At 41.7% G+C, this 22,810-nt stretch overlaps 1 protein-coding gene across 3 annotated transcripts in view; it reads left to right on the forward strand.

Annotated features, from left to right (window-relative positions):
• The window catches only part of TGFBR3 (transforming growth factor beta receptor 3), a 194,445-nt gene that overhangs the window by 21,856 nt on the left and 149,779 nt on the right, over nt 1-22,810 (forward strand). For all 3 annotated transcript variants that reach the window (XM_032423884.1, XM_032423898.1, XM_032423891.1), the window contains exon 2: nt 2,324-2,495. In XM_032423884.1, coding sequence (XP_032279775.1) covers nt 2,408-2,495 — 88 coding nt within the window. In that variant the 5' untranslated portion in view covers nt 2,324-2,407. The remainder of the gene's footprint in view (nt 1-2,323; nt 2,496-22,810) is intronic.

Here is a 22,810-nt window from a genome sequence, read left to right on the forward strand (position 1 = left end):
AAAGATTGAACTGATTTTATAGTAGCTAAGGATTACATAAATAAACATCCTAATTTTTCCACTTCATTGGTATAAATATACCTCAAAAGGAATGGACACGTAACATTTATTGATTGCTTATTATGTGTTCCCCACTGTTCTAAGCTTTACACACACGCACGCACGCACGCATGCACGTGTGCATGCTAATGTAATCACAATGGCCCATTTGATGGGTTCACGCATGCAGAATAATCCGCCCAGCATAACCCATTTGGTAGGTGGCAGAGTGGATTCATACCTAGGCAGGCTTTTAACTGCCATCGTAATCCATTTCTGTTCATACTAGGCTTTTAATCACTATCGTGCATCAAGATTGAACAACAGTACCTCCTGCACATGTAATAATTTAGTTTCAAGGCATATGTAAAAAATTCTTTTGGATGTTAGAACTTTATTGTTATTTCTGGATAGGTAATACTTGCAAAACCCCAATGGTAGAAAGCTCAAATGGGAATCAGTGAAAAGGCTCCTGTGCTCCTACCACTGCCCCCCAGTCATCCTCTTTCCCTCGTTACAGGCAATTTAAAAAAAAATTTTTTTTAGAGAGGGAGGGGGGTCAGGGCAGAGGGAAAGGGAGAGAGAGAATCTTAAGCAGGCTCCATGCCCAGCGTGGAGCCCAACACAGGGCTCCGTGTCACAACCCTGAGATCACGACTTGAGCTGAAATCAAGAGTCGGACATTTAATAGACTGAGCCACCCAAGGCACCCCGTGAAAAGAGGCATTTTATTTTATTTATTTATTTTTATTTTTTTTAAAGCTTTTTATTTATTTATTTGACAGAGAGAGACACAGCGAGAGAGGGAACACAAGCAGGGGGAGTGGGAGAGGGAGAAGCAGGCTTCCTGCGGAGCAGGGAGCCCAATGCGGGGCTCGATCCCAGGACCCCAGGATCATGACCTGAGCCGAAGGCAGACACTTAATGACTGAGTCACCCAGGTGCCCCTGAAAAGAGGCATTTTAAATATCTTTTCCTTAACACTTGATGCAGTGAACTAAGACCATTTAATTAAAAACTCATTTTGCGGGACGCCTGGGTGGCTCAGTCGGTTAAGCATCTGCCTTCGGCTCAGGTCATATGATCCCAGGGTCCTGGGATCAAGTCCCGCATCAGGCTCCTTGCTCAGTGGGGAGCCCGCTTCTCCCTCTGCCTGCCGCTCCCTGCTGCTTGTGCTCTTTCTTTCTCTCTGTCAAATAAATAAATGAAATCTTAAATAAAAAAAAAAAGAAACTTATTTTGCCATTGTTTTTTATATTTTTGCACTGCATTTACAAGTACCCAAACTGGCTTTGTCTCTGAAGGTAGCAAGCTGGTTCTGTAGATAGTGTTTCCTGGGTGCAGGTACCAAGGCTGCAGTTCCCAGCTATTTGAGATGGTTCCTGGAAACTCCATGATCTTGCCTTGTTCAGCACATAGATGAGACAGGGTCTTTGTGCTCTTAGCCAGTTGCTAGATACCTTCAGTTCCTGATAAGAAGGAATCATGCCCTTACACAGTGCCTGGAACATAGTAGGTGCTCAATAAATGCTTGTTGAATTGAACAATTTCTGTGGGTTGTGCCAGGCTCAGGGATATAGGGCTGGAAAATACGTTCGGGGTGTCTAAATGAAGTAATCTTTAAGACCATAGGAGGGATATTCAAGTTAAACAAATCACCATTAAAACTTGTCATTCAAGGCTCTGGATAGCATAAGGTTAGAAAGTAGCTCTGGATCCTCTGATCCAGTAACCAGAGTCTCAGATGGGGTTGAGAGACAGGGAAGACTTGTCTCCTGTTAAAATGTTGGCAAACAGTTGAAAAGAGAGCTTTCCTTTTCATGGTTCTTTATTTTTCACATTGATTCTAAATGTATTTTAATTTGATCCTTGGGATGACTCTGTCATTATAACATTAGACTGAGTCTCTGATCAGAGTTGTGTTTCCTTGTTGACACGAGGAAGTTCATGTGTCAAGCGTCATTGATTACTTTAGTGCCACAACGTAACTGGTAATATCCTATTATAGGTGCATCTTGATTTTCTTCTGTATTCCTAAAAATTTTATATAAAACCAAAGATTTAAAGTGTTAAAACTAAGCATTTCTTTACAAAAGTATTTGCTTTAAAAATCTTTATTGGGTAATTAGCACCCCCACATCAGCTTACTGGAGTGCTGTCTAGGCATCTTGTAAGATAAATAAACCTTACACTTTTTAGAAATTCTTCATTTCACTTCAATGTGTATTTTTGAAAAGCAGTTTCTGCATTAAGTTTTCTTCTTGAAATATGTTTATTTTTACAGGCGATTTGAAAATTGGAAAGAAGGACTTTTAAGGCTACTTCTGATTTGCCAACACTGTCTACAGTCTGAAGCTGAGGTGACTGAATGGGGCACACTTTTGGAGAAATAAAAATGCCTTCTCACTATGTGATGGCCTTGTTTGCACTGATGAGTTCCTGCGTGGCCACTACAGGTAAGTTGCTGAATATAGATTTCACGTTCATTATATTCTTTCAGATATATTTTTCTTCAGTCTCTTGTTTGGAAGAATTTCGAAAATGTGAGGTTTAATGCAAATTCTGAGTATTGTGAGTATTTATGTTTTTCAGGGACCTAAAATATTTGACGACAAATTACATAGTAGTTTGCCTAGGTTGTATTTCACTAGACTGGTGCTGGACATTCTAGAGTCAGTGACAAAGATGTCTGACTAAACCTCAGTGTTGAGATGGGTAGAGAGCGAATAATGCTGATGTGTCATCCCACTTAATTTTGCTCCATGCATAGATTACATTTATTTTCTTGTCCTAAATAAGAATTTCAAGAAAGCTTTTTTTGTTTTTTATCATAAAATAAATAGATCTACTGAGAGGTGACACTCCTGGCATAGGATGCTTAGGAAGTGTTAATTTTGCCTATTTAGGTATTTTAATGTGTAATTTTATAAAAAGTACAGAGCTGTGCTTCCTGGAGGCCACCAGAGTATGGGATTGGAGATAAGAAGCGAAAGACTTGGTGGGAACGTTGTTACTTAAGTAGGAGTATCAGATCCCCCACAGCATCATCTTAGCATTCCCAGTCAGGGATACTTAACAAATTTGGAAGCTTAATTTGCTCTATTTTGTGGTAATTTGCTTTATGTCTGTTATATAATGAGCTACATGAAAGAATTTGTTGGACCAGTTCTGTAAACTGGCTGGTCTCAACAAGAAACACATTGACTTGAAAAATGATTAACCTCTTGGTTTTGGCTATTGAATTCACATACAAATGAGACAATAGTGATGATAATAATTGCCATTTATTGAGTGTGCACCACAACCCAGCACTGGGCTAAACAATTACAGAATCTAACAATGAATAAGGATATTCTTATTTCGTGAGCTCACTTAGTCACAGCTCTGAGGTAGGTAGGCTTATTTTTCCCATTTGACAAATGATGAGAGGAGGTGATGTGCACACTGTCATGTGGCTGGAAAGTGGAGGAGCCAGGTTTTACATCTGTGGTCTTCACCTCTGTGCTGTACTGAAGAAGCCAGTAAGAAGTGGTGAAGGCTGGGACGCCTGGGTGGCTCAGTCGGTTAAGCGTCTGCCTTCGGCTTAGGTCATAATCCCAGGGTCCTGGGATTGAGTCCTGCATCAGGCTCCCTGCTCAACCGGGCGTCTGCCTCTCCCTCTCCATCTGCCTCTCCCCCAGCTCAGGCTCTCTCTCGCTCTCTCTCAAATAAATAAATAAAATATTAAAAAAAAAAAAAAGAAGTGGTGAAGGCTGCAGTAAACTCAGACCAGGAGTCATTTGTAGGTGCACAGGGTGAGTGCAAGTCAGTTTGCAGAACTTGGTTTATGAGGTTGCACAGCAGCATGTCCCCCCTCATTGCAAATATCTTGAGAGAAAGTTGGTAGTTTCTTTGTTTTGTTTTTTAAATGACAGTGTGACTTTGAACTGCCCACTCTCTGTCAGCAGTTTCGTTTTGTCTCATGATTGAAGAGTTATTTGTCTCTTAGCCTGTGCATTAAAACTGATCTTAATTAAAATCTCATTGAAAAAGGATGCCTGGGTGGCTCAGTCAGTTAAGCGTCTGCCTTCAGCTCAGGTCATGATCCCAGGGTCCTGGGATCAAGCCCCGCATTGGGCTCTCTGCTCAGCGGGGAGCCTGCTTCTCCCTCTCCGTCTGTCTACCTCTCTGCCTACTTGTGATATCTCTTTCTCTGTCAAATAAATAAATAAAATCTTTTTAAAAAACTCACTGAAAAGTTGTAGCAAAAAAAAGAGAGAGAGAAAGAGAAATGGCTTGATGGAAAATGTGCTATTTTGATGACAAGAGATATTACCATACTTGGTGGGTTTGAGGCCGAATTTTCTGCTTTCGCTGATGCCTGGGACAGACTAAAAAACATAACTGAAGAAGGCACTTCATGGGAAAGTGGTGAATTTGATGGCTCTGTATAGCCTTGATGTATTAGATAGTGACTCAGTTTTGGTTAAGACCTTCCTTGCCCTTTCAAGCCATGGGTAAAATATTTTTTTGAGTTGTATACATACTCAAAATTTTGCTGAGAATTATGGTAAAATTGAAGGTACAGTAGAATTACCAATTTTGTAGCAACCTGAGGGAAATGATTAATGGTAGAGGTAGAGATGCCTTTTTTTTAATGCTAAATTTTTATTGAAATACAGTTTGCAGAGAGAAACATACACATGAAAATGTGTAGCTCAGTATATTTTCACAAACTGAATACATCTATGTGAACAGCATTTGAGATGCCTTTTTTTTTTTTTAAAGTAGGCTCCATGCTCATTGTGGAGCCCAATGTGGGGCTTGAACTCATGACCCTGAGATCAAGACCTGAGATGAGATCCATAATTGGACACTTAACCAACTGAGCCACCCAGGTGCCCAAGAGATGCCTTTTTGAAAAACTTATTGGCGAAATAAGAAGGGAGAAATATTTTGTATATACTGAATCCAGTAGCTTTTTGTATAGGCTCAGCATACTTTACAAAATGCTTTTTGGGGCATTCTGGATGAGTTGAACTTCAGGAAAATAGTAGTAATAATAATAATAATGAATTTTTATAGAGTAATTAGTTAATTACTGTGTGCCAGGTCCTGTTGAAAGTGCTTTATATGTATTACCTCACTTCATCCTTATAACTCTCCTAGGAAGTGTAGGTACTTTGTTTATCCCCAGTTTATAAATGAAGAAACTGAATACAGACAGGTTAAGTAACTTCTTCAAGGTCACACAGCTGGTAAGTGGCAGATTTAACCATGAACCTACTAAGTCTAGGTCTTTTTTTTTTTTTTAAAGATTTTATTTATTTATTTGACAGAGAGAGAGACACAGCAAGAGAGGGAACACAAGCAGAGGGAGTGTGAGAGGGAGAAGCAGGCTCCCTGCTGAGCAGGGAGCCTGATGTAGGACTCAATCCCAGGACTCTGGGATCATGACCCGAGCCAAAGGCAGATGCTTAACGACTGAGCCACCCAGGCGCCCCTACTTAGCCTACGTCTGATGATTGAGCCTTTAAGTCTCTACACTATGAAGGGAGTATTGATCAGAAGCATGTTTAAAATGAATGATAATGTTTTTGCTGTGTGCTGTGTCATCTTGAAACCACAAGTAAATCACTAATTTGCTGAGTCCCTCTAAGTGCAAAGCACAGTACTAGTCAGTCAGGGTTATACAAAGAAATGTAAGATTCATCCCTTCCTTTGAATCACTTGTGCTTTAGTTAGGCATATAAAATTTAACCATATAACAAAATAATCAATATATGGTAAATACCAAATAGAAGCCAGAAGACCTCAGAGAGGTCAGAAGGGGAAGCCCTGGTGGTTGGAGTAGCTATGGAGGGCTTTGTGGATGTGCTTGATCTTGAGCTCTGTTTTGAAGGCTAGCTAAGTGAAGGCCATCTAGAAAGGCAAAGGCTGGTTGACCAGATGTGGAACAATGCCTAGCACAGTATATGGCACATAGGTGCTTGATATGTTTTTAAAGGGTAGATGACCTGGAGAATTGGTAAAGGAATAGGCCAGGGGGTCTGTTTGGAAGGAAGGATGGGTGTAGGTTGCGGAGGGCCTTAAAGATCAGAACGAGACTTGTGGATTTCATTTTGAGGTTTGGATTTTTCTTCCGTTCCCATGTAGCCTAAGGCATATACTATTTAATCCTAGAATCTGAACTGTGGCCTCAAAAAATGAGGCTGAGAATATGGCTTCTTTAGCTTCAAAGACAACACTGCTTGGCATATTGACCAACAATTTATCAAGGGCTTGCTCTCTGCCAGCTAGCTTGTTTTGTTTTTATAAGACAACCCTATGAGGTGGGTGTTAGTATTATCATAATTTGCATTTTACACACAAGGAAACCGACTCAGTTTGGTTAATATTTGTATAAAGTCCCATAACTAATAAGAGACGGAGCTGGGACTTGAACTCAGGCAGTTTGGCTCTAGAGTCCAGCCCATCCACCACTCCACTGGAGCCTCTGTGTAGGAGACCCTCATTGTGGAATGATTGAAGCCCTTCACTTGACTGAGTAGTCACCAGTAAGTCATTCTGGAACAGATTAAACTCCTTTCACCTTAGAAGAGACATATATAAGTCATCAGAATGGAAGGACCCTCAAGTAATGGGTCTTCTTTATTTGCATTCTTACTTCACTGACATGACTGTGAAGCTCTTTTGTAGGGTTCTTGGTAGCAGAAGGAGTGAAGGCTATATAAAAGGCCTCCTTTAGATATGTAGCCAGGGAGGGCAAAGGACAGCACAGCACATAAAATTAACTTGAGTTAGGACAGTACGCCTGTTCTAGCCCCATGGATTTGGCTGGGTCTTTAGTGAAAGCCTTTCCTTCTCCATTTGTGGTTGAGGGTGAAGGAGGCAGGGGTCAGCAAGCTGCATCCCAGGGTTAGAGGTTGCTTTAATAAAACCCCTACTTGTTCTCCCCTCTCTTTTTCCTGGGTTATTGTGCAGCGTGTGGGTAGGGAAGGCCCTGCTGTTGGTGAACAAGAGCTGTGTAAAGACCATAATGCCTCCTGGTTCGAAATTATCTTAGGTTTTTAGCACCTTGTCTTAAATCCTGTAATCTCATGGGTGCCTGGGTGGCTCAGTCGGTTGAGCATCCGATTCTTGATTTTCACTCAGGTCATGAAATCAAGCCCTTTGTGGGGCTCCATGCTGGGCGTGGGGCCTGCTTAAGATTATCTCTCTCCCTCTCCCACCCTCCTGCTGTGCTCTCTCTCTCTCTCTCTCTGTCTTTTGAAATAAATCAATAAAGTCTTAAAAAAAAATCCTGTAATCTATCTAAGAAAAGTGGGAAATTTAAAACATAAATGCTCCTGTGGGCTTAAGGCTCACTAAGTTTTCACTTTAAAAATTGTTTGGCAATACATCTTTTTTGTTTTTTTTTTTTAAAGATTTTATTTATTTATTTGACAGAGAGAGAGACAATGAGAGAGGGAACACAAGCAGGGGGAGTGGGAGAGGGAGAAGCAGGCTTCCCGCGGAGTAGGGAGCCCGACGCAGGGCTCGATCCCAGGACCCTGGGATCATGACCTGAGCCGAAGGCAGATGCTTAACGACTGAGCCATCCAGGTGCCCCTGTCAATACATCTTTAAAAAATACTAACTTCTGTCTCTGAGGCCTGCCAGAGTTAGGTAAGGCTGTGTTTCCAGGAGCCTTCATTTTGAGAAAAAAGAGGCACACGCAGAGAATTCAAGGAGATCGATTTGGTTGGAAGGGACAGGCTTGCCTGCAGTCCGCTGGTCTCTTGTGCCAGGTCCAAGGGGCACTGCTGAGGTGAAGTCTGCAGGCACCCTGCTGGCCTCAATGCTGGTGGGGTGTTGGTGGGATGGCCGTTTGCCTCATTCCCTTGTTGCCATTCTGTGCCTACGTGCATCTTTTTGGAGGCTTGCCCACAACCTGCACACACATTTCTATTGAGCAAACACATTTCTTTTCATCTTTCCCGAGTGTACCTGGAGTTCCAGGTATAGTCCACAGGAAAATAGAGATACTTTTCGTTGGAGCTATTTTCTTGCTAAGAAAGCTCTGAACTCTGTGCCCATGGGATGACAAGCAGAGCTATCGGCTGGTTAATACTTGGTTTGGCATGGGACAGACTGGCAGCCTTGGGGGGAGGCTAAACTAATGGGAATGTTCTTTTATATCTATAGTTTCCAAATGCTCTTATACCTACTATTTCATTTGATTCTCATAGCAGTCCCCTTGGGGGTAGGCAGGTACTGTTTTCATCGTTTCCAGAATGGGGGTAATGGGACTCAGAGAAAGTAATTTAGAAAGATGATTCAACTCTCTGTCAAATCAGAATCCAGCAGCCTTCTGCAGACAGACCGTACCGACAAGTCTTAGGGTCTTTTTGCTGCGGGGCTTCCCTTAGTACCTCCTGAAACTGCTAGGCAGGTACTGTGCTGGGCACTTTACACCTGTCAGTTCATGTGATCCTCCCGGAAAGCTGGGAAGGTCGGTGACTGTCATTATCACTGTGTTTGTAATTACTACTGCTGTCACCACTCCTGCTACTATTAACGTGCTAGAGGGGACTGAGGCTTAGAGAAGAAAAATGTAATATATCATGAGAGACAAATCAATTCCAATGAAAGTTAAAGTGGTCGTTTATATCCGGTCATACATGAAGTAGCTGGCCAAGGGGTTCATGCTCTTCCTATCACGCTGCCCGAAAGGAACTGGCACTCTTTCCCCTGGACTGGCCATTAATGGCCGGGGGACTGCCAAGGTGGTTCTTCCATAGTTTTCTCCTCTGCCTACTGAGTGATCGGAGGCTGTGTTTCATAATGGCAGGAAGGCGGGGAGAGTGCCATGGGGGGACTGCCACTGGGGAACGTCAAGACTAGAGGAGGGACAGACTCGAAGATTCAAAGCACATCCAGCCAAGGCCTTCTCTTGCCAATACTGAGTCTCTGGGTCCAGCTAGTTGATTTGGCCTGTGATTACTATTGTTTTTAGGTTGTTACTGTAACCACCTTTGTATTTTTTTTTTTTTAAAGATTTTATTTATTTATTTGACAGAGAGAGACACAGCGAGAGAGGGAACACAAGCAGGGGGAGTGGGAGAGGGAGAAGCAGGCTTCCCGCGGAGCAGGGAGCCCGATGTGGGGCTCGATCCCAGGACCCTGGGATCATGACCTGAGCCGAAGGCAGACGCCTAATGACTGAGCCACCCAGGGGCCCCAACCACCTTTGTATTTAATTGCTCTCTTGGATACATAGGGAGGAGGTGTCAGTTGCGATGCCATCTGGGTAACCAGCTGTGCCGTGTAAGCAAGATGTTCACCAAGAACATGAGTAAGACTGTACACAGATTTGATGTCAGACAAGTGAACAGGCGCCAGGTTCTCTCCTTTGCATCCTCATCCTAGACTGTGTCATTGCCACGCTGCTTTTTGGATCCCTGATTTATCTGGGTTATTTTAGGGCACCAGCAATGGTCTGTTTTATAAACACTGATCAACATTTCCACCAGCACAGAGCTAGCTGTATGTGCTTTCACCACGGTGCCAACTTTCTATTTATCTTAAAGAGTAAAGAACTGCATTCAAAGACCCAGAGTGGCTAGAGTGACCTGAATTTAATGTTGTGTTTTTTGGGGGGAGACCATGCACACACAAGCATGATGGGGTCCCTCCCTGCTCTGTGTTTTTGCATAGAAACAGTAAGCCAACATGCATGTGCTCACACACACACACCAAGCTGGGACATGTAGCAGTCGTCAAGAAAAAAATGAGTTTGGGGCGCCTGGGTGGCTCAGCCGGTTAAGCGGCTGCCTTTGGCTCAGGTCATGATCCCAGGATCCTGGGATCGAGTCCCACATCTGGCTCCCTGCTCGGCAGGAAGCCTGCTTCTCCCTCTCCCACTCCCCCTGCTTGTGTTCCTGCTCTCGCTATCTCTCTCTCTGTCAAATAAATAAATAAAATCTTAAAAAAAAAGAAAAAGAAAAAAATGAGTTTGTTTCTCAAAGAGTCCCTTGCCCTGCATGGACTTGGGTGTGTGTTGGGGGTTTGGCGGGGGGAGTGGAATAGGATATGATGTCTAATACAGCTTTTTTTTTTTTTATTTGCAAAGGCAGTTTCCTAGCAGATAGTTGGGTAATCAGCTGTGCATAGCATAAGCAAGATGTTCACCAAGAACATGAGTAAGATTGTATGTAGATTTGATGTCAGACAAGTGAACAGATGCCAGTTTTCTCTCTCCTTTGCATCCTCATCCTAGACTGTGTCATTGCCACGCTGCTTTTTGGATTCCTGATTTATCTGGGTTATTTTAGGGCACCAGCGATGGTCTGTTTTATAAACACTGATCAACATTTCCACCAGCACAGAGCTAGTTGACTGCTCAAAGCTTATGCTTTCACACATTGTGGGTATAGGAAATGAGGCTTTCTCAGCTTGTTGCTTTGATAACTAATGCCTCATACTCTGGGGCTACCTTGAATCACTGATAGAGCTCCGTGCCCCCAGTGCTGGTTTTGGAAGTGTTGTAGGAGCAGGGAGTGTTCCGGGAAGGGTTCCAACGTGAGGCCCTCTATCAGACAGCCCTGGACACAGGAATCGGGGCATCAAAGTGCTCGCCCCTCTTGGAAGGTTGGCCCGGACTGCACTGCATCCATGTGAGCTCCTGGCTGACTTACATTTTTTTTTTTTTTTTAAAACAATTCTTTGCCAGAGTGTCCTAAAAAAGATTTATTTTGAAGTCCAATATAGTCATGTTTTTGTTCTCTGAGAGGACACTGTAAATCATGCAGAATTCTAGAGGGCTTAAAAATGCACTTGCTCTCAGAATGTTCCTTCCAAAGACTAGGCAGGCAGGTGCTCTGGGGACTGAGGCCTAGCTATTCTCCTGCCCTATCCTGCCAACTCATAGCAATCTTAAACAAAACAAAACAAAACAAAACCCCCAAAAACCAAAACCTAGAGTGGAATGTGGAAAATCTTAATGCCTTCAAAGGAAAAATTGATTTTTTTTTTTTAAGTTATTCTCTCTGTTGCCAGTGAAGGGAACTGTATAGTGATAAGTTGTAGTTACGGCAAAAGGAAAAATTTCCCGTGTAACTGCTTGAAGTTCTTTGTGTTGCTTCCCTTTGTCCTCATATGCCTGAATAACTTAGTCCTAGTCTAGACGATAGACCAGAACCCTCAGGAGTAACACCTCCATTCCTCCCTACGCTTCTGCCCCATTGGGGAGGATGCTTGGGGAGCACTGACCTCCGGGGAGAGCAGAACACCAGCTTCCAGAGCTGCGCCCTTGTTTCCGTCAGTGACAGCACCGAGCTGCTGCAGCACTTGGCTCTGCAAGCGTTTCCAGCGGGATGCGCGTGTGCGCGTCCGCATTGCTGTTTGGATGCCGCGAGCTGAAGCACCGGGCCGCTTGGCTCCCACTTGCCCCTTTCTTTTGATTTAGAGGAGAGCACCGTTGATCATTTCCCCTTTTCTTTCTTTATTAAAAATATTTTTTAATTTATTTTTTTAAAAGGTTTTCTTTATTTATTTGAGAGAGAGAGAGAGAGAGAGAACACAAGCAGGGGGAGTTGCAGGCAGATGGAGAAGCAGGCTTCCCGCTGAGCAGGAAGCCCGAAGTGGGACTCGATCCCGGGACTCTGGGATCATGACCTGAACTGACGGCAGACTGACTTAACTGACTGAGCCACTCAGGTGCCCTCTTTTTTTTTTTTTTTAAAGATTTTATTTATTTATTTGACACAGAGAGAGAGCGCATGAGCTCTCCTTCTCCAATCATGCTCTCTCACTTTTTCTCTCTCAAATAAAAAAACGAAATCTTAAAAAAAAAGAACTACTAAAACAGAATCTGTATGTTAACAAGGTCCTCAGATGATTTGTATGCACATTAAGATTTAGATTTAGCCTAATGTTTGTCTGTTTATAAATTCCAACTCCAAAAGCAAGGTGGGTATACCCCGCTCTCAGGCAAAACCACTGTGAATATCCGTATTATAAAACATATTTTAAAGTGATTATTTTCTTCAGAGAAAAAACCTGCCGTATCAACCTCAAACTTAATATGTAGTTTAATTTATAAAAATGAGTTTACACACAGCACATTTATTTACTATATAAAGATGGACACAACTCTACTTCTCTGAAACACTGGCTTTGTTATGAGAAGCGTTATTGCAAAAAGTTTGGTAAGACCCTCAAAATCCGTAATCCTGAAAAAAAGACCACCGAGGGAATGAAAAGAATGAGACTTGGCAATGAGGAGAGTAAGTAAATTCGGAAGAGAGGGTCCAGGCTTTTAAGACTATGATTATTCAAGAACAGTCATTCATAGGGCAAAGAGATTTTTAGATGGTTTATTTTAAGATACAGCTTTCACTGGTATGTAGAAGTGATTATCTTTACTAACATTAATGGCCTAGTGTTCCACTGATAGGAGATAGAAGTCTTAATTCTTTCTTCCCCTAAAGGAACACATGAAAATCACAAAATCATTCTTGATTTCATAAGCATATCACAGCCAAGGGCCTTCCCTTCTAAAATCTGATCCTGGCCACCATCATTTTGCTCAATTATCACAATAGCCATCAACCAGTATCCCCAAATGCACCTTTGCCCAACAGTCCATTCTCAACATAGCAGTCACAGGGATCCTGTTAAAACATCCTTCAGATCATATCATTCTGCAGCTCAAACCCTCCAGTGCCTCTGTCTCACTCTGGGTAAAAATTGCAAGGCTATATGCAACCCCACACCTGCCCCCAGTTAGCTCTAAGTCTCCACTCTAGCAGCCACCTGGCCTGCTTACTACTTCTACTACTCCTTCTTTTTGTTTTGTTTTTTTTTAATATTTTATTTATTTATTTGACAGAGAGAAAGAGAGAGAGCACACAAGCAGAGGGAGTGGCAGGCAGAGGGCGAAGCAGGCTCCCCACCAAGCAGGGAGCCCCATCCGATCCGGGGCTCAGTCCCAGGATCCTGGATCACGACCCGAGCCGAAGGCAGACTGAGCCACCCAGGCACCCCTGTTTTAGTAGTTCTTGATGTGTCACAGACTATACATTTTTTAACAGGTCCATATAATGTCGATGCTGCTGGTCTGCAGATCTCATTTGAACGCATAGATCATCTGTTTTCTCAGTGCTCTAATTGTAACACAGAACCTGCAAACACCTTCTAGAAAATTCTTACTGTCGTAAATGGGAGTTTGGTTTTGGCTTGCTTTTGAAATAGCTATCTTGAAAACCTTTCAGTAAACTCATTTGGGTCCGAGGGATTCATGTGCTGGAGAGGAAATTGGTTTGAGGGAGTGAGTTCCTCAGAGACCTTGAAACTTGAGCCCTGCAGCCGTAAGTGTGGTGCACGCGTAGAAACCGGGTGCATCTTTATTAGCTGGGGCTACACTTCAACATAATCATCATAGTTATTAAAGAAGCAGTTTTCCCCCGGTTTTCCCTTTCATGTACCTCTTTTGTCTTTTCCCATTTCTTGCCTTGTGACTTAGTAGACCAAGGCAGGAAACTTGTGTTGATTCAGTGAGCCTGGGGACATTGGTACGGGCAGCTAGGCTCAGGAGACTCTAGGTGATGAAGGATGGTACCAGCTGACTGGAAAAAAGGGGGAGTTGAGGTAGGTTAAAAAGGGTGTTTAAAAAAAGTTAGCGTTAAGGGGCGCCTGGGTGGCTCAGTTGTTAAGCGTCTGCCTTCGGCTCAGGTCATGATCCCAGGGTCCTGGGATCGAGTCCCACATTGGGCTCCCTGCTCTGTGGGAAGCCTGCTTCTCCCTCTCCCACTCCCCCTGCTTGTGTTCCCTCTCTTGCTGTGTCTCTGTCAAATAAATAAATAAATAATCTTAAAAAAAAAAAAGTTAGCGTTAAGAGGGGGCACACCTCATTTCTGCTGCTGCTATTTTAGTTTTAAACTCTGGCTTCCTCACTGATTCCTATTTAATTCCTATTATCAGACTCCAAGCTAGAACTTTAAAAAATTAACATTTTTCAGGAGTAAAAAAATTTCCCAAGTTGTTATTGATACTTATTAAGCACCTTGATACCATATTTATTTACTACTTAATTTTAAAGATCTTACTGCCTTTATTCAATGATTCATGAATTGGGCAGCATCCCATTTAGCAGACAGAAAAGAGCTCCAAGGAGCTATACAAAATGACAGGGGAGAGCGGGACAAGGAAGTTTGTAGCGGTAAAAGGTGGATTGGTTGTAGCAAGGTCACTTCTTCAGGGGATGGCAGGGGTCTGTCAGGCATATTACGTCAGTAGTGCTCTCCAGGTAATTCCTCATTGACTAGTTTAATGTTCTATTTCTGGGAGAGCTGAAACTGTGATTCAGTCAGTTTGGTGATGTGGGGCTTAGCATACATAACTCCATTTGAGCCTGTTACCTTGTTTTTAACAATCCCTTCCTCCCCCTATGATCACTCTCAGCCTGAGAAATATGATCAAAATTGACAGCACTAGCACCTCTCCCAACTACACTCTGAAGCTCTCACAGATTCTGCTGACCTTTTGTGTGGTATTCATTCACAGGTCACAGCTTCAGGTTCATGTTCCTTAAGTTGGTCATTTTCTCCATTTCCTTTCTCACTTTCTGGGAGATAATTTGCTTGGTGGTTAGTGGCTATGAACATGCATTTAAAGTGTTTGAGAGAATGTAACACACTAGGGCGATTATCATGATTCTTAGAAACCAGGTAATTCCCAGTGTCTGGAGTGTACCTTGGAGCCGTGGTCCCCAGGACCCAAACCAATCAAAATCAAGTAAGTCAAAGAAAGACCCCATTGAAGGAGTCACTTTCTTAAGCCAAGTGGCTTGTCCAGTGATTTTTTTTTTTTTAAAGTAAACTCTACCCCAGCTGGGGGTTCGAACTCCCAACCTCGAGGCCAAGAGTCACATGCTCTACCAGCTGAGCCAGCTAGACGCCCCCGTCCAGTGATTTCTTGTAGCTGAGTTTCACCTTTCACAAAAGTGTTAATCCAGGTGCAGCAAGTGGAGTTGGCCGCAGCAGAGACACCTCCTTGTTCAGCTAAACGATAATCAGTTACTTTCTTATTGTCAAGAACAACTTTGGCCAGAGAGTCTAGGGATTTTTGTTGAGCAGCTATTACTTTAGCAGTAGATTCTGTGAGATTTAAGAGTTAAGGAGCTGATGCCATATGTATTAAAAACTGGGATAAGACACAGAGAAGATTTAACCTCTGTGCCTGAAAAGTGGTCTTTTAAAATAACTTTATTTTGCCACTGGTTTGTAAGGTTTTCTGATTTGCTTTCTCAGACCTCATCAATGTCATGGTGGAGGAGGGCAAGGTTGTACAGCTCCGGAGCTCGCCGCAAGCCCCCGGCGGTGGTCGTTCTGTTTTTGAAATTGGACCAGAAAAATCCAGAGGAATGCAACAACATTTTTACTTTGGGCCCCCTGCTAGCTTTTTTCTGGGCCTCCCAAAAATGTGTTTATTTTGCTGGCCATGCATGTGGAGCAGCCTGGAATTCTGTGTGGCATTAGATAGTGAAAAAAATGGAAAGATTTCCCGCATGATAGAGGTTATGGGAGTGGACTCTGTGATTGAGAGAAGGGAATTTGGGGGTGAGATTTATATTAGTATTTAGTGTTTAAAACTATTGTAGTTTTTTTTTTTTTTTAATTTGAAAACAAGTCTTTGGCAGGGGGTGGAGGTGTGGAAGTATGGACTAGAAGCAGTACCAAACTTTTCAGTATCAAATTAAGAATTTTCACTCATTAGAACAAAAAAAAGTCTTTACAATGAATGAATTGTCTGAACTTCAATACCCTGATGATTATATAATTTGAGAGCAGTGTCTGGCATATTGTGAGGGACCCTGAGGGCCTGACCCTAGCAGCGGCACCTCCCCCCCCCCGCCACATTTGTCACCCCAGGATCGTCTGCAAGGATGGCTTCACTGTCACTGGCCAGGTCCCAGCCTGGCCCTCTCGAATGCCCAGCAAGTCTGTGTCCTCTGTTTTGCCACGTTTAATTAGCTCTGGAAATACACCATCAAAGGCTGTCTGGCAGTGGTTCATTAATGGTACGGGGTGAATTCAAAAGCACTAATTAATTGTTTTAGATTATTTGCAAAGCCCATGCTGAAAAACCTAATGCCTGTAGGAGAAAGTTGGCAGAGAGGCTGTTCAGAGATTAACCTGGACCTTATCCAGCTCAATTGCCTTTTGGAGTTGGGCCAAGAGGGGAGTTGTTTTTCTTTTTTGGAGAAGTGCTTGTGGCCACATTGTTCCCTAAATTCCCAGTTTACTGCTCCAGGCTCTTGGCTGATGGAGCTCTTATGGACCTTGCCGAGCTAGGGAACTCAAAGAGCATCTTCTAGAAGTTTTGTTTGTTTTTTGTTTTGTGAGAGAAACACAATTACTTAAAATTCATTAACCAAATAAATACTTCCCAAGGGCCTCTTCTTAGGGAGAGGAAAGGGTGCTCTAGTTTGTTATGAAATAATTCAGGTTTTAGTGTTAAACGTTCAAAGGCACCAAGATCAGGCCTTAAGTAGTACCCCACCCTTCCCCCACCCCCCAAAAAATAAAACAAATCAGATTCCTCATTTCCTCTGTTTGGCTGGCCTAGGGCGGCAAATTGCTACTGCATTTGGAAAATGGTGTTCAAAAAATCTCAATCTGAAATCAAGTGCGTGCCAATTTAAGTTCAGGATATACTGTATGAATGAAGGGGGAAAATAGGCTTGCATTTCGTATTTTGCTACATTTGACATATCTTATAAAATCATAGTACCTAGAATTAGCTCGGCCAGATGAATCTTAGGAAGGTAATGGAAGTCCCTGCCCCTTAAAGATGAGAGAGATTTGAGGCTTTCTGGGCCAAGTGCCGGTGCCGGTGACTCTTGGAGCAATGCAGTCAGTTGAAGATGAAAGTAGAGAAGAGTATTTCAGACATCTCAGAGCCAATCGAGTATTATTAAGGGAGCTGTTTTCTAAGCAGTATATAGCACTGTTTGAAAACACCCCTCCAGAAATCTTTCAGCCCCTGGGTCTGGCCCTGCCTCCTACTGACAGACCTCAGTGTTTTTTCCCCATCCTTCTGGGCTCGGGCAGCCTGTGAGTCAGTAGTTACGTACAAATCCCAGGCCAAGTCGTACTTTATTAACATGATTCAGGAGAAAAGAATTCTAATGAAAAATTTCAGAGGCCTGTGCTAGGCTGTTTCATGATATTGTCAGATCTTCCTGAACTCAAGGAAGGCCCAACAAAATCTATTATTTCTGTTTATTACTCAACTTGGAATCTTTTGGAAAAATCTTACATGAAAACCTCAGGAGAGTGTGTTCTGGTTGAGGAATTTATTCCTGAGAGCACAGTGGCCTCTGTTTACTCTGTGTGAGGCTGGCTGTCCTGATACCTTGGGCAACCAGCCTTCTCCTCAACCAGCAGACCTAGACTAACAACTCCGGACTTTTAACCCCTTTTGCAGATGGCTCCCAGGCAACTTGATGGAGTTGATAGGAATGCAGATCTCAGAGCTGTGAGAGAACATGAAAGATATTTTTAAAGTTGGCAGTAAAGCCTTTGAACCAATAAATGACTATGAGGGTTTTTTTCTGCCTTATTTTTTTTAGTCTCATTGCATTTTTATCTTAGAAAGTAATTTTGTGCCACAATGTCAAGACTTACTGGTATTTCCCATATAAATTATAAGATATCATGAATAATGTTACAACTAATAGTTAAATTGATGTCTTAAAGATTTTCTTTAAAAAGATAAAACAAAATTCAAAGTTACCCTAAAATAACCATGATTATTTATATTTAAGTATATTTGAGTAGGAGAGGAAAGGGTTACGATTGCCATTGAGAGAATGAAAAGTACACAGAATCTGTAGTGTCATGTGTGTTTTGTCATCCATGAACATGGTATACCCCTCTATTTGTGTAGGTTTTCTTTAATTTCTTTCAGCACTCCTTTTTGTAGTTTTCAGTAGTTTATTTTGAAGACTATGGTATGTCCAGATGTGAACATTATTCATTATGCATGACTGTTTCATTAGAATTAGGTTTGAGAACCTCTATTTAGAGCTATAATTCTATCTTCTTCAAACAACTCTTTATTAATAATGATGAAAACCAATTCTTCCTCTGGCCATTTGGCGAGTGAACTCAGGCACAGATAACTAAGGCTGCTGCTGAAGTGAGTTATTGACCTGGATGGCTTTGCTCTAAGTTGTAGGAACTCAAGAGTTCAGTGTGTACTTAAGAAATGTGTGTGTGTGTTTTTTTAAAGATTTTATTTATTTATTTGAGAGAGAGAGCACGAGCAGGAGGAGTGGCAGAGGGAGAGGGAGAAGCGGGCTCCCTGCTCAGCAGGGAGCCCGAGGACGCTGAGCTCCATCCCAGGATGCTGAGACCATGACCTGAGCCAACAGTAGATGCTTAACCGACGGAGCCACCCAGGCGCCCCAAGAAATATGTTCTTTACCTGAGGCTCAAACTGGTGTTCCTGAACAGGGGATAGCCATAAGATCTCTTCACTGAGGTAAAATGAGTATCCTTATTCCTTTAGACTAAAGGTCAGAGTTAGGGGCAATATCAGAATCCAAAGGCTGAAAGTTGTGTCCTTTTGCTGGACCCTTGGGTTTTCCCAGCAGATTTTTGCTAGAGCACAGTCACTCTGGTGAAGCTTTATTTGAGACTTGTAACTAAAGGATTTTGTAGAGATTTTATGCTCCAAATGTGAGGAATGCCTGTGGACTTTACCAAAATGAATCTGTTGGACTATTACACTTTTATTTAGTAAAAGTAATTCTCTAGCACAGTGTTCATTCTTGACAGAGATTGTGTGTTAGATGTGACCTTGGGCTGTGGATTCAGACACAGGTTCAGGCTCAGGTTTTGCTATTTGCAGGCTGTATAGTCATAGCCTCAGTGTCCTCACATAAAAAAATAGAGATATCATCAGCAGTATCTACCACACTGTGTTCTGGTGATGATTATAAATGAGATAATGCATATAAATCAGAGGGTCATGTTTATTTTATTTATTTATTTTTTTTAAGATTTTATTTATTTATTTGAGAGAGAGAGACACAAAGATATCAAGAGAGATAGTGAGAGAGAGCAGGAGCGGGGAGGAGAGGGAGAAGCAGGCTCTCCGCTGAGCAGACAGTCCGACGTGGGGCTTGATTCCAGGACCCTGGGATCATGACCTGAGCCAAAGGCAGATGCTTAATCGACTGAGCCACCCAGGCGCCCTGGGTCGTGTTTATTTTAAATGAAACTATTAAAAATAGTGTTCTTTGAAAATGTTAGCATGGTGAACATATTTACCCAGTCCTTTAAGTTATAAGTCTTATTATTCAGACATATATTTGGTTCAAAAATCAGATGTGATCATGAAATACAATTTTGCAGAAAAGACAGACTGTGTCAATGATCAGTTTCTTTATTTTCCTTATGTTCTGCTTAAAGCAGTACAGTGGGAGCATTGAAGTGGTATAAGGTGTGTGATGAAGTTGGGAGGAGGTTGTCAATAAAAAGCTTTCTTTTTTTCTTGTTTTGGAGATTTGAGTTTGAGTCCCAAGTTACGACTTTCAGAGCTTCTGTTGCCTAATCTATAGAGTACTGCTAATTACTCTTAGTCCGTTGATTGTCAGGAGAATGAGATGCATGTTGGGCTCCCTGCTCGGCGGGGAGTCGGCTTCTCCCTCTCCGTCTGCCTGCCACTCTGCCTACTTGTGCTTTCTCTCTATCTCTCTGTCAAATAAATAAATAAAATCTTTTTAAAAAATTAAAAAAAAAGCAGCCAGCAGTTTGTGGCACGTAGTAGGTCTTTACAAAGTTAATCCTTATTTAGAGAACCTGTATATTTGGGAAAAGAAAGAGAGCTGAAACAAACCTAGGATGGGCAGAGTGAGTTTATTGTTCAGCTGTGTGCTCCCAACAGAGATAAGGCAGGTCAGGGTATTTCTTTGGGAGATGGCTGATTTGCTGTTGGCTGAGCTAAGGACTCAGGTGGCTTTGAAATGAGCAACGTAACAGCCAAAGGAATAAATCTGGAGCTAGGATGGAGAAGACCTTGCTCCTCTAGAGGAAGTGACTTGGCCTTTAGCTGGAGGTTGGAGGGTAGGCATGAATCCTCAAGAAAGGTACTAGTGGCACTGAGGATTGGGGATGGGGGGAGAGAGGAGAACCCAGAAAAAACAGAGTGAGACCACCTAACAGTAATTTTCCTCATCTGTGTAGTACCTGTGGGCTTAGTCCCACCCTAAACCATCCTACTTAACATTGTAATCCCTCTGAACTCCTGATATGTCCATCCCTTCTTATTTTGCTGGTTTTTCCCCTCATAGCACTTATCACTTTAAAACATGCTTATAATTTACTTATTGTGTTTATTATTTATCTCCCCCCACTAAAATATAAGTTCCACGAAAGTTAAGTCAGTTTGCAAAAGCTCTGGTGTAGCTGTTCCGTATATATGAAAATTCTCAAATGGAAGACTTTGCCCAGTGCCTTTGTCCCTGCTTAAATGTGACCTTTCAGGGAGGGGGCAGGGACTGTTCAGTGATCAATCACTAGTCCCTTGCACATAGTGGGTGCTTAATATTTATTGAATAAATCAATAATTATAACCCTGTCTCACTCATAAAGTACAGTAAAGGGAAACAACTTTGCTAAAGTAATAAATCTGAACCTTAATGTATTTTATTTTGGGGGAAGGAAGCGATGTTGGGATGAAGGCTAGCCTTTGGAGACCAGATGAGGGGTCACTGTCTTCAGATTCTTAGGTAAAACAATGTCTGAGTGACCTGTGGTGGTTGTTTTAAAGACAGTATTGGATCTGTCACTAGATAATGTCTTTAACAGCAAGAAGCTATTGCCTCTTGGTAAACATTCTGTAAAGCTTAGCCTAAGACTCTTTAGTACTCTTTACCTTGGCTTAAGTAGTGCTGGTATATTTCATGCAGGAGCCGAAGGTTTAACTCTTTAAACCAGTGGCTCTCAAAGTGTGGTCATGGATCTGAGACCTTATGAAGAGTTTGTGAGGTCAGAACTATTATTGTAATAATTCAAAGTTGTCTTTTTCACTGGGTTGACATTGCAATATTCCAAGAGGAATATTGCAGAAAACAGTTGGTGCCTTAGCAGGGATCGAGGTAGCACTTCACTGCCACACACCAGTTTCGGTTAAGAATGTTTTTGTCAAAGGAATTAAAAACCCTCAAATACATGTCTTTTTCACATTCTCTATGAAATGGGAAGGAGGCAAGTTGCTCTTCTACATTCCAAAGCGCCGTGGCCGTCCTGAGGAAACACTTGCTCAGTTAATCTGAATTGTGAGCCGAACTGGTCTGTTTTTCACGGAATACCATTTTACTTGAAAGGACGACTGACAAACGATGGTTATCTAGCCTTCAGTACTTGGCAGGCATTTTTCGAAAATGAACAAAGTGATCCTGTGATTTCAAAGAAAACTGTTTACAATCTTAGTTGCCAATGAAAAATTTTATTTTTCATGCAAAAATTAAAGTTTTGGAAAACTTATATTCATCCCCATGACCATGGCCGTTTCTGAATAGTTAAATACCTTTTTGATGAGATTAATGGAAATATGAACAAATACGATTTTTTGATATCATATAAGAAATATGTCAATATCTGGCATATTTGCATAACTCTGTGAACCGTGATTTTCCAGATGGCCAATACATGATGTTACAAAATCATGTGTGGGTAATAAAAGATCTCGCATCTTGATAGTGCAGGATAAAGCAGTTGATTTTTAAAAACTTTATATTTTCAGATAGTTTTGGACTTACAGAAGACTTAAATAAATGGTACAAAGAGTTCCCATACCCTTTACTTAGCTTCACCTTATAATAACATCTTATATACCCATAGAACAATTATTAAAACTAAGAAATTAATCTTGGTACAATATTATTAACTGAAATATAGAATTTATTTGGATTTCACCAATTTTTCCTCTAATGCTCTTTTTCTATTCCAGGACCCAACTCAAAATCTCACATTGCATTTAATTGTTATGTCTCCTTGGTTTCCTCCAGTCTGTGGTGACAGTTCTCTGTTTTCCAGTGACTTTGACACTTTTGAAGAGTGGCCAGTTGTTTTGGAAAATGTTCCTCAATTTGAGTTTATCTGATATTCTCTCATGATTGAGATTATGCATTATTGTACACATAGGAAATGTGCCCTTCTCAGGGTGTCAAATCGGGGTTACATTAAATTGATACGTCTTATTACTGGTGATGTTGACCTTTATCACTTGGCGAAAGTGGTGTCTGCCAGAAGTCTCTGCTATAAAGTTACTAGTTTTACCTTTGTAATTACTCAGTATTTTGAGAGCAGTGGATTTTAATGTAACAAGGTATGAAAAGTTTATTATGCAATTCAGCTCGCACATTACAACTGACCTTTAAGTGATGACTATTTAATGAGTTTAGGTAAAATATCGAAGAAGAACTAGCTAGCTACAAGTATATGAAGAGACTGTTAAGATTTGCTTCTCCTTTCCAACTACATATCTGTGTGAGGCCAGATTTCTTCATATCCTTCAACCAGAACAATGTATCACAGTAAATTGAATGCAGAAGTAGATCTGAAAACCCAGCTGTCTTCTATTAAGCTAGTTGTTAAAGAGTTTGCAAAAATGTAAAACAATGCCGCTATTCTCACTAAATAGTTTTATTTCAAAAATAGTTATTTTTCATAAAATAATATTTGCATTAGCATCAGTGGGTTTATTATTATTGGTTTTAAATGAATTAAATACTTAA

Source organism: Phoca vitulina, unplaced genomic scaffold (assembly GCF_004348235.1).
Source record: "Phoca vitulina isolate PV1807 unplaced genomic scaffold, GSC_HSeal_1.0 scaffold2, whole genome shotgun sequence".
In the NCBI taxonomy this organism is placed as follows: domain Eukaryota; kingdom Metazoa; phylum Chordata; class Mammalia; order Carnivora; family Phocidae; genus Phoca; species Phoca vitulina.